Source organism: Anomalospiza imberbis, chromosome 11 (genome assembly GCF_031753505.1).
Source record: "Anomalospiza imberbis isolate Cuckoo-Finch-1a 21T00152 chromosome 11, ASM3175350v1, whole genome shotgun sequence".
Taxonomy (NCBI): Eukaryota; Metazoa; Chordata; class Aves; order Passeriformes; family Viduidae; genus Anomalospiza; species Anomalospiza imberbis.
In genome coordinates this window covers 12027066-12042090 of record NC_089691.1, presented here as the reverse complement: position 1 = coordinate 12042090, position 15025 = coordinate 12027066, and the positions used below count along the sequence as shown (strand labels likewise).

Sequence of the window (15025 nt, the reverse complement as noted above, 5' to 3'; positions counted from 1 at the left end):
AAAACTTATGTTGTGGTGGTTGATTTTTTTTTTTATTAAGGAAAGGATTTTTAACAAAAAGAATAAAAACCAGGGTACTTGTTTATTTTTTTCAATTTAGCTTTCACCTAAATCCCATGGTGAAACAGATAATAGAGTTTGAACTACCAGAAATCTTTTTTAAAATATCATCCAGTTAAAAAAAAAACCTTCATCTTTCAAACACAAATTACTCAAAAGATTTGCACAGCTTTTTCATCACTTACGTAGGGGGTGGGGGGCAGATAAGATACTGTCAGCTGACAGTTCCAGGTTGCAGCACAACACATCTTGGGTCTCTTTTGGATCCACACAGATCCGTGTCCTACCCCTGCAGGGGCCAGAAATAAAGACAACTCAGCCTCACCTTCTTCTCAATGCGGGCCAACTGCTCTTTATAGAAGGCCTCTTGTCGCTTCAGGTCTGCCTCCCAGCCTTGCAGCTCCACAGCCTGGGAAGGACAACAAAACAGCATTAGTAGAAGAAGAAATTAAAAACAAACAATGCAAGGAAACACATAAGATGCAGACTAGAAGGGCCTAAAAAAAAATCACTGCTCAGGACTCGTACATGGGTTCACCCTTAGTGGAACTACATACCTTAAGAATTGCAGCTCGTTTCAGGTTATCCCCCAACATTTGAAATGCTCTTATTAGCATCCTTCTCAAACCCTTGGGTTTACACTTCTTATTAAATGAAAACATATAATCATAGAAAGGAGACACTTTCCCATTCCCTTTTTCAGAACTCCATCTTATCCATGTCTGTTTTTCTATGAATCATGACAGACATTACTCAAATGTTCTTCCCCTTACCTTAAAAAAAATCCAACCAAATCCCCTCAAATCCTCCTCTTTATAAACCCTTGCCCCTTAGAGTGTCCAAAAGCTTCTAAGGATTAAATATTTCCCTACAACAGACATACATAGGACTATCCAGATAATGAAGTACTCTCTCCACATGCTCTCTATGCATTCCCCATCAGTACCCTCAGAGTTCCTCTGGCTGGGGCTGCAGACTCAGAGGGAAGACGGCTGTCAAAGAATTTCTCTTCTATCTTTATAAGCATGGCACTATCAAAACAGTAAATCTGGTATTCATCAGCTAAACAGTGCTCAATTAAAAAGTCTGTGTGGGCACGGCAACAGCTGTAGCCTTCTAGCTCCTTACAGCCAGCAACACTTAATTATATTCCCACCCCTAAACTGAACTAGCATTGAGAAAACATGACATTGATGGAACTGAATCAAATTTTTGAAGTTTAAAAATAAAAAGCAACAACAGCAAGAAAAGATGGCAGTTGTTCTACATCCCCCATCCCACCTCAAAATCGCTGGGGCCACGGAAGTTAACAGCAGGCAGAAGACCTTTCAAAACCAGAATGATTAGCCTGCTTAACATGGACACAAACCCTGCCAGATCATAGCATCCCAGAAACATTCTCTTAACTTCTAATGATGGCACAACCACAGAAAATGCTGGTCCAACATGATTAAGCAGCTGGGACAGAAATATCCCCGTGGGCTCAGACCTGTCATTTTACGGCCAAAAGCCATTGCAAACGAGAAAAATTACATCTGAAAGCAAGTTGCTGTGCATGTCCTTCTTTCTGCTCCCCTGCTGATGGAAATACAGTGGGATAATGGGGCTTAGAAAAGATTTTAATCTAGGCATTGAGGGTGGTTGATAAGCAAGCAAGAAAATGATTATATAAAATAGGAAGATTGTAGGGGTGTGGTGGTGATGTGGGTTTGTTTGTTTGTTTTTTAAAAAAAAGAAATAATTTGGTTTCCAGGTTTGCTATCCCAGAAAACAGGGTCAGGATGAGGCACAAGCAGTAGAGACTCATAACTAAATCCTCTCTGTCTGAAAGGCACTTGATTAAATGTAAATCTCTGGCTGTGCTATACTATAGCTGCTATACTACTTCCCACCTGCAAACCAGCTGGAACAGGATGGGGAGAGGGATGAGAATGAGCTGCCCCATACATGCAGCCTGACAAAAGAGATGTCACAGCAACAATAGAGGCACCGATGGGCACTTTGTAAGTGCCAGAACTATAACTATTTTCTGGTAAGAGAACCATAGCTGCTCCTCTGAACCAATCTTCTACACAGAAAAGAACTAAGCAATTTCAAATAAAATGAAACAGATGTAAGGAGGTGGGATGGTCTGTTGGAAGGACCCCAATTCTCCTGCAGGTTTTCTGCACAACACCCATAAAATCAGATTACTCTACAAACGACTTGTATTTCCTTAAGGGGAAAATAAGTAGGGAAGAGAAGAAGAGTAAGACAGTACTGACCCCTCTGCATGATTCAGATGGAAGCTGTTTCATATGATGGGGAAAAAAATAACAAACAAAAAAAGAGAGTAAAATAATAAAGTCTTATAAATGCAAGAAAGTTTCTGTTTAATCTAAATAATTATGTATTAGTGCTAATCTCCTGAGATAGTGGATATTCTGCAAGTACAAAATCAATACCTGTAACAATACCAGTGCTCAAGAGGCTTTATTCTGTTTCTGGCATTACATGGGTCACAAACCCACACACTCACTCAACTTTCCAACCTGTGAGTTTGCCTGACATCATCCACCAAGAAATCCAGCACATTTATCCTCTGGGAGGGAACACAAACCAAATACTAATCTCTCAAGTAGGGTGCTGAGATGCAGACGCGTTAGAGGTGTGCTGCTCTGCACAACGACGACCCCTGGGCTGCCAACTGACCTCACTGGAGCTGGCAGTGAATAATGTCCCCACACCCATGCACCCTGCAGCACACACATTCTGTTAGTCACTTCCCCAGGGTCTCACAAAACTGAGGCCAAAGAACCAAAACCGGATCTCCTAAGTGCAGACTGTAACTGCAGAGTACTCCCCATTCTTCCCTCAAAGTAATTTCTCCCATATTATCCCCCATTGTCCCACTTATCACCCATAATGTAGGATGAACTAGGGGTTACAGAGAAACCTTCTACTTGCAACACAAACATGTTTTCAATGCCTTGCATGTTTTCAAGAGCTGCTGCTGTTTCAGAGCATTAAAGTATGCAGAGAAACACTCTATTTGTGACAGATCTGCTTCAAAGTTGCTTTCCGTTTCCCTCTATCCCCAGCTGTTATTACTAGAAACTTTAGTACACTTTATTATGATGATGTTTGAAGTACAAATGGTATAGTAGAGCATGTGTCATCTGAAATATTCACTGCTCCAAACTGGGTTAGGCAACTAGGGACATTTTGAATGAATATAGGATATTTATTAAGAGTTCCTCTAGTCCTGCTGCTTATTCCCTACCTGAAGTCAGAAGCCTATGATGTCCCAGACAGAACTGGCTGCTATGATTACAATTTCACAGGGGATTGAGATTGCAAGTGCCAAACAAAGCATCAATAGACTTTTTGAAAAAAAACCTTAAGAACTAAAAAAGGAAGGAGAAGGGAAAACACACATGATAACACACTGATTTGAAAATCAGCTATCAGAAAGCTGCATTTCACTTCCAAGCTGCACAACTACACTGGAACTTGAACATATTGTGCAAGAGGTGACCAAAGCCCAGAGAAGACACCTACGATGTGTCACGTCCAAGAAGTATGAACACAGAAACAAAACAGAGACAAGCAAGAAAGGGCACACTCAGCTATAAAACACAGAAATGCACCCAAAACTTATAAAAGGGGATATATTTATAAAAGAACATGTATGAAATTGGCCATTGCCCTCTGTACAAAAGCGAGGTATAAGATATATTCAAGAAATGCTCAAGAATCCCCTGTGATGGTGTCAGAATTTACAGGGATTATATTCTTACAGGAAAGCAAAGCCATACTACTAACATGCTGCTACAGCTTCCATGGGCATGGATCCATGGACTAGTTGGATGCTCTTCCAAGTTTTTCCTCTGGTTTATCTTCACATTTTTTCTGCAGCCCAAGGTTTTTCAGGTTATCTCAGTGCTGCCTTGAACAGTGACAAAGAGCCAAGGCAGAGTTATGTGATTCTCTGCCTCCTTCCCTCCCTTTATCAAGAAACCCATTTAGAAACAAACAGTGAAAGCACATTTCTAAAGCTGTACATTATATACTGGCTCAACTAAAGGATTCAAGCACTGGCCTGCTAGCTGGCAGAAAGGCCAAAAGAAATATTTTACAAGCTCCTAATTGAGGTAATGAACTATCATTGGTTCATTCTCTATGAACAAAACCAGACACTCTTAGCCATGTCCTGAACTGACACCAACATGCCACACATCAGACTGTGCAACTGATCTAGAGCTGGGCTTCACTCTAGCTATAACCATTCCCAGATTAACTTTGGCTTTGCTGCACCCCAAAATATTACCACATTTTTATTATTTTTAATCAAAGTCCCACCTCATCACCTTGTTAAATGTGAAAACTAGGGCAGAAATCTGTTTGGAAAAATAAATGGGCTTATTGGCAGGGACAGATTGGAATGTGGCACCCGGGAATGAAGTGCAGCGTTAGCACAGCCCACATCTCACAGCTACCACCGGGCTGTCTCTCTCCTCAATACTGTTTGGGTTCTGGGATTTGGGAAGAGGATATAGAGAAGACTCTCCTGGAGCACAGAAAACCCAAAAACTCTCTCTCCACAAAGGGCAACTCAAGCTAGAAGGAAAGGTCCAAACCTCAGCCTATGTATACTTCCTAAAAGCCAAGTCACAGCACTTGGCAAGATTACTGTGAAAATATTTATCTTCTTGGCAAAGCACTTCCACCACTCACAGACAAACTAGCAAGATGATGCCTAGATAATCAGTCAGAAGCAATACAGGGAAATAAGCTACAAGGATAAAGCAAAGGATCTCAAGTCTATCAAATGCCTAGTTTCTGTATCATCCTGTCTTTGCTGAGACAAGTTATCAGCTTCCCCCAAAGGTACACAGTTACATCTCTGCAGCAGCACAGCAGAGATGTTTTGGCTGGGCACCTCCACTTGTCACACTTCACAACTGCAAATTCTAATACCTCATGCTTTCCCAAGTCTCTTCCAGTCCTGGTAGCAGTCCAGGTGGCAGGAGAGAAAAACAAAAGCTATTAAGGACTCCAAGATGAGAAGAAGGAATTGACAGGAATTCACTAAAGAACAGAGCTAACTCCAAAATTAGCTAGCTGGCATGTTCCTGGCCAAGTCTAAAGGGAATGGCAGAGCTGAAAGGGCAACACTGAAATAGTAAGAGGCAATTTGTGTACTCATGCCCAAGACTGAATAGCAGAACTTTACAGGGAGGCTTGTATCAAGCAATTAGCCATTGGGGAGCCTTGACTCAACCTCCACTGGCATCAGCAGAAATACCACCATTACCGTGGAGCTGTCCGCTATCGCTATTCCAGACACAAGGCCTAAAAAAAAACACCAGCTTTTTGTCCTACCTTTCACTCTATTGAAGGCAGGTGACCAGGCTCTGTTTTAAAAACCAGATGCAACTCATGGCCTTAAAAAGCAATACTGGTATAACCTTCATTTCCTCCTGTTTCTGCTGCTCTCTTAGCCAACAATACACATCACCAGATCAAGTTTGGCTTCAGCAGCTGTAAGCTACACAAAAGGAACCAGTGAAAATCTTTATGGAGGAAATAATACGCAATTTTCTAGCTGAACACCTTTTAAAATGTAATGACAGAAAATAAAATCCTGCATCTGTGCTCAGCAATAACAATCTGTACACGCGCAGTAACAACATGACACTTGGAATAAGCAAGATCCAGACAAAAAAGAGAGCTTACCCAGGCATCCAAATCCCCAGGCTTGGAATAAAGACAGCGAAAGACAGAAAGGAAGGGAAAGAGAAGAAAAAGACAAATCAGTGATTTTTGGAGGCTGTCTGCTGCTGTGCAATATAGCTTGTAAGATGACAAGTTAAGAAAAGTTCCTTTAAAATGACAAGCATCTTAAGCAATGCAGTGCTGTCCCCTGTTGGGAACTGTGCTGTTAAAGCAAAACAAAAGCACAGGCACCCCCTAAATCAAAACCAGAGCAAAGTCCCCAAAGCCTGCTGCAGGACCCCCATTTAGGGCGGGAGCTAAGCAAAGGAAGCTGGGAAGCAGCCAGTTCCAGAGAGCCATGCAAGGTGCTGCACAGTGTTAGAGATGCTGAAACACAACATGCGCCAGTGAATGTGCCAGTGCTAGGCAGACTCAAAGGAGGTGGTCAACAACTGCTTCCAATTATGTGCCAAGAACAAGTAATCTTTTAAAGGGCATTTTCAAATGCACAAGCTGACCTACGTAGCAAGTCATCTTCTTCCATGGACAATTTCAGAGTGATTCCTAACAGAAAACCAGCTGACTGATCAGGTTCCTAACCAGATTTCCCTTCATAGGCAACTGAAAACCTCTTGAGTGCACAGTCCAAACCTCTGTCAAAGCCAAGCTGCCTCCACCTGCTCCTTTTCTTTTGCACACAAGCCTATTTAAGTGTGCAGACAAGCAGATAAAACAGGTTGCAGTATTGCCTCTTCTTTACTTGTTACTACTTTTTACTTAGACAGTAAGCCAGCAGCAGCAAAGCAAGTACAAGATGATAAACATTTCATGCCCATAACCACCTCCTTTTGAAGCCAAGGCATTTATGAGGCAGGCACAGCTCTCATTTGCTGTCAAGAGCTGCAAGCCTTCCCTGCCTCTCAGGGCTACCTTCAATCAGCAGCACATTGGCTAAGCAGGAACTTCAGAATGGCTGGCCTTTTTTCATTATGATTATTTATTTGAGGGGAGTTGACAGGGCACAAGAAAGTTTCCTCTTGGTCATAGTTCACTGCCAGAGGGAGCAGACGGTGGAGGGTAATGTTTTTATGGGATCTGCCATCATTTTAATGGCACACAGAGACTACTTCATGTAAGTGAGGGATGATGTGTTATCAGATATGTGTGTCATCCATCCTCATCCTTTGCACCAGCTTAGAGGGTTGGAACTGAACATCTACATTTCAACTGAGGGAAGCCAATTCCTCCTTTCTGCAGATAGGTTTGATATAGCAGCATCAAGTCCTTGGCCAAACAAACCAATACACAACAGGTGTTTACTGGTAATCACTGACCAATCTTGAGAGAAGCTGAATTTGAATAACATTTTTCTTCCTGATGATTTTTACAGTCAGGACAGATGCGCTTAATTTTGTTTTTACATTTTAGGAATTACAGGTCTGTCCATCCTCAGCAGATGGACAGGAGGAACACAGCACTCTTCATGGTGCCTGCTATTATTTCAGCAGGTAGGTCATGCACACCACTAACTCTTTACTCAATGTACATCTGTCATCCCTTGGTGCCTGAGCCATGAACTGACACATTGCTGGTGGACAAACACTCACATGTCAAAATAAACAAAAGGTACTAACTCAGTGGCACTGGAGAGGGCTGAGAAGTGAGAGCAAGGAGAAGGAACCAGCCCTAACACCAATATGTGCCCCGTAAGACACAATGCACAGCAGCAGAATCAGGGTTTTAGAGAATATAATACTGTTACTAATCACAGAGCATCTCTTCCACAGTACTGCCAAAATTCTAATTCTGTCAGCCTTCAGGAGAGGGAAAAATTATTACTCCAAGAATAGGAAGAGATACACTCCACTGAATGGAAACAGGAAAATTAGAACGTGTAGTAGTACATACTGCTGCACTGAAAAAAAAAAACCTGACTAAATAAAATACACTAATAAAATAATATAAAAAGGAAAACTCAAGAGAGCTGCTGGTTTAAGTTTTGCTAACTTCTAAGCATGTGCCAAGATCTCTTTGCAGACCTGCATGCACCAGTCTTGATAACAAGGGACATAGCTTGTCCATTAATATTTTTGAAGTTTAAGCAATCTGTTTAAGAAATGAGCAATATCTGGTTTCCTTGTTCCCAAATCAGCTTCACTTCCAGCTCCCAGATGGTAGCTTACATGGGATACAAGTCATCTTTCAACATCCTCAGTCAATACTTCTGAACTCTTCTGTTTGAAAATGTTTCTTTTCTCTTCCAGGTAACCCACTGGACAGCAACCACAGGAACCAGAAAAAATACTGGACTTAATTGTTTGAGGTCAAAACTCAGTCAAGATATCCCTCTAAACTGTATCAGAAAGAAAAGGTTACTGAAAGAGGATCTCAGGCCAAACCAGCAGCCTCTGTCCTAGGGATTCATACAGACACTTGGAGAAGACTCTGGCTGGATATGGGAACTACACAAGTAATACATCTGTGCTTCTGCAAATTTCACATTTGAGCATTGATTATTCAGGCAAGGGATGCCTTCCCACATATGTATCAACAGTCCAACTTCCAATGGAATCAAGAAAACAGCGCCAATTGTATTTCACTCATAAGGGCAATTCCCAGGAACTCTTCCCAGACACACTACACTACATCACCCTTCCACATCATGCACACCACTCAAGTCTGTCACACTCTGGGGAAATGTAAAAATGGCAGTGAGCAATCAAAGCACAGTTCTGTGATTGGCAGGGAGGGAGGAAGGATCAGCACAGGGCAGCAGCCTTCGGCAGGACAGTCCCTTTGTCACCTGACTGGAACCAGCTTCCCCCTGAAGTCCATTTCCTTGCCATAGTCAAGAACTCTGTCACAGAACAGATTTCACTGCAGTGTGACCAATGATTCAGGAATCCAGACTACCAGCTTGTTAGAGATCTCCTACTTAAGAACTCAACACAAAGTATTTTAGGGGCACTGCCAGCTTCAGGAGTGGAAGATAGAGTGGGAGATGCGAGAAATGAGAGGCAGCAGGTGTCCAAAACCCAAGGCAGCTGTTGGCAACAACTTTTACACTCATATCAGTATCTGAAGAACTCTGCAGTACATATTCCAACATCTTGGTGACCAGACTTCATCACTGAATGAGCAAACAGTCACTTCTTCTTAAAGCAGTAATCCAGCTCTAAATTTATCATGGTCCACAATGACAGGAATTCAAGTATTTAAAGAAGATATCTAGACATTCAGTATCCACTCCAGACTCTTCAACTCTTCCAGTTTAGTGAAAAATTGAAGCAGTATCAATATTAAATGTAATGAGAGTCTGAGATGTAACCAACTGACAATGGAGAAGAAGAAGGAAGAGCCACTGAACAGCAATCAATTTTGAGGAAAGGCAGTGATGAAATTGCTTAACTCAATACATACACACCATACACAATTCTATAAACATGAAGAAGGGAAGCAGCCAAAAAAACCTTGGCCTTTTTATGATTCAGGGACAACTGCATCCTAATACTTACGGTACAGTTGCAAATAGTTTTGCAATGTAATAGAATGCAACCATTCATGGTTTTCATTCAAAACAAAATTAAGAGAAACCTATTTTATAAAATCCAAAGTAAACCATCTGCTTTCATTGCTTGCTTTAATATTCCAGCCCATTTCCACATTCTCATTTTCCCATCACCACTTCTATACATGCATACATACAGTTTTCATTCTGCAGGCTGCCAACAGACAAGGCATTCAATGGTTTTAGAAATCTTGCAGAGCATAGGTTCTCTAGAGATGTATGCTCAAGATGCTTATTTCTGATAGTAGGTGAGTCAACAACTCGCTCTAAATTTTTACCTTCTTGCTTAAATTCCTACTCTGCCTATTAGACTTTAGAATCTCCAAGTCCCCGACCAATTTAGGACAAGAAAAATAAACCAACAACCAAAACTTCAAGAAAGGGCACAATGAAATGTTGTATTAATTATGACTTTTGATCCCAGAATATATTTCAGACTGAGTCAATGAGGTTTTTCTCGTAAAGCTAGAAACAAAGGCCACTGAACTCTTCTTGGATTATTTCTAGCTCATAATCATTAATGCAGACTCCCATTACACTAGCCCAAGGGTGGCATATGGCTTTCTAGGGATAGGACAGACGGGGGAAAATAAGTTATGCATGCCTACATCCCAATCTCATTGCTGTGGCTGCATAGGGGGACAGAGCTCTCTCCTGCCAGATTCCTAAATACCAAATATATTAGCTTTCAAGTCAAACATAGTACCTCAAACACCACCACTGTTTTGAAAAAAATCAAGATGGCATTTATAATCAACCTATGTGCCTCCAAGCAGTAAAATTTATGAACCCTGTGTGTTCGGATGGAATTCCCTTACCACATTTGCTCTCAGACACTACACACAATTTTTACCTGTCCCTGAACAAAACAGATATTTGTAGGCACAGCCAAAAGATACAGGCTAGCATAGCAAAATGAATACAAATTTCCTGGCACCAGATTAGAAACCTATTTTTTTTAATTTGAAAGTTATTATCGTAAATACTATACAATTTAAAAGAAATGCAGTTGACTTTGGGGTTGCTTTTTAATACAGAAAGTCTGTCGTAATTACATACTTGGAGAAGAAAACTCTTGAAAGCCTTCAGCCATGGTCATGCATCCTTTGTCTGCCTATGAATTCTTGGGCAGGTGGAGAATCAGATGCACTTTCAAACAACACCGCTTGTTTTTGCCCCTCTGACAGCCTTGTGAATTTTCCTCTCTTCCCTGCTCCTTCATCCCAGACATACACAAAGCACACTTTACACAGCCTTACAGGGTCAGTATCATTCTGGGGGCAGATTCCAAGCTACCAACTTGCCAAGGTGTATGTGGGAAAGACATACAGGAATTAACATTTAGTATAAATCATGTGGATTCCAAAGCCTTACTGGAAGGACCACTTAAAGCATAGGGGACTTAAAATAATTGGTCAGGTCACATACATATCCACACTTGTAGTAAGGTGTTACCTATGAAGTAAAAACACATGGAAAGAATAATCAGAGACTAGCCAGGAAATTAAAAGCATAGAAGTGAGGAACTTGATCTCAATCTCCCTTATTTCACCAATCACTTCAGACACACAGGCAGCTAGCACTAAATTTCCCTACAACCAATTCCAAAAAGGTACCTCCATCTTCACCTGCAGCATTCCCATACATCCTAGGGCACAGTCAGCATTATGAAAAGGCTGCCAATTAAGTTGTGGTTTTGAGCTACAGACAAAATGTCCATTAGAGAGTCTGATCCTTGCTTCCAAAGCACTTGCAACCCACTGTGTGTTTTAGGAAGAGAATATATTGGCTCTCAAATACACGCACACTGGCTCTTCTCAAGGCTGTGATAAGAGAAAATGCTGCAAGGTTGCATCTTTTAATGAAGTCCAGGTAAATCACCATGAAATCATCTGCAAAAAGAAGAGTGTAGATTCAGCAACAACAAGGATTTCAGGCTATTGTAAAGCTGCATTCTTTATTTTTACATTGCAATCTCCAGAGCATGCTTGTATCAACAGCAACTCACAAATATATGTCACTGCCAGCAAAATTTTGATTTCCATTTGATAGGACAATTTGCAAAGAGCAGTTTTCCCATTGTGCAAGGGCTTAATGTTTCTAAAAACTACAAGAATTCAAAGCTGATTCAATGACCATTTACTGGGCAATGCAACACTCTTGCTTAAGGCAGATGGCTTGGAATATTCAGAAGGAGAGCATTTTCTATTTCTTTCAAGGAGCAGTACCTGGAAGTCTATCAGCAAGGGTCATGAATCAGGTGTTGCTATTGTCGAGAAGAAGGTGGCATAGACCAAGTGCAGGAAGAGTTAAGCAGTCTGAGAAATTTTCCTTATGAAAAGAAAATATTTTGCTGTCAGTGAAGCTTCTGAAGCTCAACAATTATGTCACATGCTAAGGAACTGGAGAAGTATTTATTTCTGGACCTTTTAATCAAAAGCAAGAAGCTTGAAATGTAGCTTTAAAATAGGGTATGCTCTAAATATAGCACTCAGATGACCTGAGAGAGCCAAGATTCATGTTCTATGAGTTTGCAAATTTTAAAGAGTTAATACAACATAGTATCACAGAATCCTAAAGACAGATTGCTATATTTATTGTAGTACATACTAGTTACAAACATATCTCCACTCGGTTTGCTCTGTAATTATAGTTGGGACACATACAATCATTTATTTTCTTTAGACTCCTTTTGTATGTTACACCTCCAAAGTCAATGAAAGTAATTTTAAGAACCTGTTGATTGATTGATTTATTGATCAAATAAGTTGGCCAGTGCAATAGACTGGAAATAACCAGACAGGCAAGTGATCTGATAAATATTCCTGGAGACTAGTCACTATAGGCACAAAGTCAGTAGAAAAGAAACCCTCGAAGGCTGGTTCAGGCTTCTTTTAAAATCTATATTAACAGTTGGGCCTAAAGCTTTATTCCTTATGCAGGCCTGCATGGTCAAATGCACTCCCCAGCCAAATGTTTGAGATAACTCTGCAGAATCCAGTGTTAGCTATCAAATTCAGCAGAAGCAATTGGTAAAAGTGCAGGTCCTATTACCAGAAACAGTGTGAGAAGAAAGGGGGTGGAGGTCTTATACATAGCTTTAATCAGGAAGCAGATACTTCTCTCTGACCAGGGGCATGAAAGAAACCCAGGCAGAGGATCATCACTCAGTTTCCAGTGCTGGCAGCTGTTTTTTGGTGATTCTGTGGTCAGACTTCAGCAAAGCTTTCACTGAGCTCCAACTGCAAGAAGCAGATCATGCTCCTGGCTGGCACTGAAAACCACAAACTCATCTATCAAGTACTGACTGAGATGGCCTATTTTTTTTTCTTTAAAACTTTAATTGCAATTTAATGAGGTTTTCAAAGAAGCATGTTGGCAGCTGATCATAAAACTAAGCTGAACACATCTTGTACTCCTTTTACACTGTCCGCTCAGTTGTGTGAAGAACTGTCATCCAACTCAAGCAAGAGGCAAATTAGGCTTTAACTCCATTGCATAGGAGTGGTTTCCTATGAGGAAGAGGAAAGACACACTAACAAAGCAGGAGGCAAAGAAAAAGCTTTCACTATCACTATTATTTGTACAATATTTTAGATAATCTTTTTGCACTGTGGTTTTGGGGAGTTTACATTTATCCCCAGGACAAAGGAATTAAATGTCCATGTCAATAGCTTCTTCCACAAGCATAAAATTCTAGCAGGAAAAACACACATTCAAGTTCAGCCAAAATAAATTAGCCAGATCAAATTCACAATCTCTCATAACCTCTCAACATTTCTGAAAATAAATGCCACTCTTAACAAAACAACCTTTAAAATAAAAACCTTAAAATGTCTATTTATCTCAGAATATTATCCTTCCTGCCTGTCATATATTATATATTACATACATATAAAATCAAAAGAAAAATCCACTCAAAGAAATCAACACTCTAATGCTCCCTTTTCCATTTAATGTTTGTTATACACCCACAGAGATCTTAAAACATTTTAAAGGATCAAGCTCTTCTTCTCATTAGTACCACCATCACGTTGCTCTGAACTGTGGACATATAACCTTTTGCACCTTTTCACTCTATTGAATCAATCTCCCCTGGCAACTTCTGGTGTGGCACTCTGCTCCTCCTGCCTCCGGCTCCTCTTCCCTCACTAATTCTGTGTTCAGAACTGTGAAGCACAAAATTAGACGTTTCAAATTAAGCAAGGAGAGAGAACGAGAGAACCTTATTAAATCAACATTAGCATCAGAGTGTCTTTAGAAGAGAAACTCAATTGCAAAATATTACTTGTCTCTGTAAAGCTCTTTACATTGACAGAAATGAGACAGGCAGCAGATGAAGTGACCTTCCTCCATCCCCACCTTCCTCCTCACACTGGTCACAGAACTCAAGCTGTAAATGCAGGATCCTTTTCAGACCACAGCCCCCAAGGAAGAAAAGCCTACTTTGAACTCACAAGTACTGGAACAGCCAAGTAAAAAAGACAAGTTCTACTAACACAGTGTTGGGGAAGAAACACGCACACACCAAACAGGGTACCAACACATGAAGGCAGACTGCCTTCTCCTCCTATAGGGTACCAACACACAAAAGCAGACTCCCTTCTTCCGAGCTTTCCACAACACTGGTTGTTCTCTCAAGTCACATTACGAGTTACAGCCAAATCTTCCTTTCTTACAACAAGACAAAGAGCCATTGCAAGTTTTAGTTTCCATTCTCAGTCCCCAAAAATTGAAACTACTGACACCATGGTGATGATCAGCATATTCTGTTCCAAAACACCTCAAATTTATGAACACAAACCTCTAGTTGCTGACCTGATACCCTTAAACTCTTTTTCAAGATAAATCACTGGAGTATCATACCATTCCCCTGTGAAGGATAATTAGACACGTTGTTAAAGACAGAAATCACCTCTAATACTGCATAGTCTTTAAGCATGACTTTTCCTTGGCATTTCTTGATGAAGAGTTGAAATTTGCACCTTGTGTCAACAGAAGGAGTGTACACACCTCACAGCATTGAGCAGCAGGCTATGGACTTGTCTGTCGGGTGCCATCTAAAACAGGGAGTGTCTTGGCAGTGTCTTGTAAGGAGGGTTTGCAATGTGTGCTGCTACAGTCCTACAGAAACAAATCCTACTGAAACAATTTAGGAACAAAAAATACATATTTCAAAACTCCTTCAATTAATTAAAATCAATGTTCAGAGTTCCCATTTAGCTAGGGAATATTATCCTAAGGACAAGCGACATGAAACTAAAGCTCAGTTTCTGGTAACAAAACAAAGCTTTCAATGCATTTTTGGGGAAAACAGACACTACCCAAATAGAAATGGAGGCTGAAGCTTTTGATTTCTCTAGTCCTCCAGTGCAATGGAAACTTCTGTATCAACCAGACATTACTGAAAACTCTGCATTTTGCCAACAGATTTCTAAGTACAGACTCTGTACCAATAAATGGCCGTTTGGGAAGCCAGAGGTGCTGGCAGTTCTGATGCCTCTTCAAAGCAGTCATGAAAATGACCACTTCCTCATGTGACAGCCATGCCTACATGCTATCAACTAAGCACTGGACAAAGCAGTTACTGCACCAGGGTAAAGACAAAGTGCACCAGGGAAAGAGCAAGGAGAAGGAGGATAAAAAAACACCCACAAGAGCTAGTGACAAAAAGCTAACTTGGCTGTTAAAGTGCTATTG

General features: G+C 40.8%; 1 protein-coding gene across 4 annotated transcripts in view; it reads right to left on the bottom strand.

Moving 5' to 3' along the window:
• Positions 1-15025, bottom strand: part of CHCHD6 (coiled-coil-helix-coiled-coil-helix domain containing 6) — a 109443-nt gene that overhangs the window by 71524 nt on the left and 22894 nt on the right. For all 4 annotated transcript variants that reach the window (XM_068201951.1, XM_068201950.1, XM_068201953.1 and 1 more), the window contains exons 5-6: positions 5779-5799; positions 386-469 (exon numbers count right to left, since the gene is read on the bottom strand). In XM_068201951.1, the coding sequence (XP_068058052.1) occupies positions 386-469; positions 5779-5799 (105 nt within the window). The remainder of the gene's footprint in view (positions 1-385; positions 470-5778; positions 5800-15025) is intronic.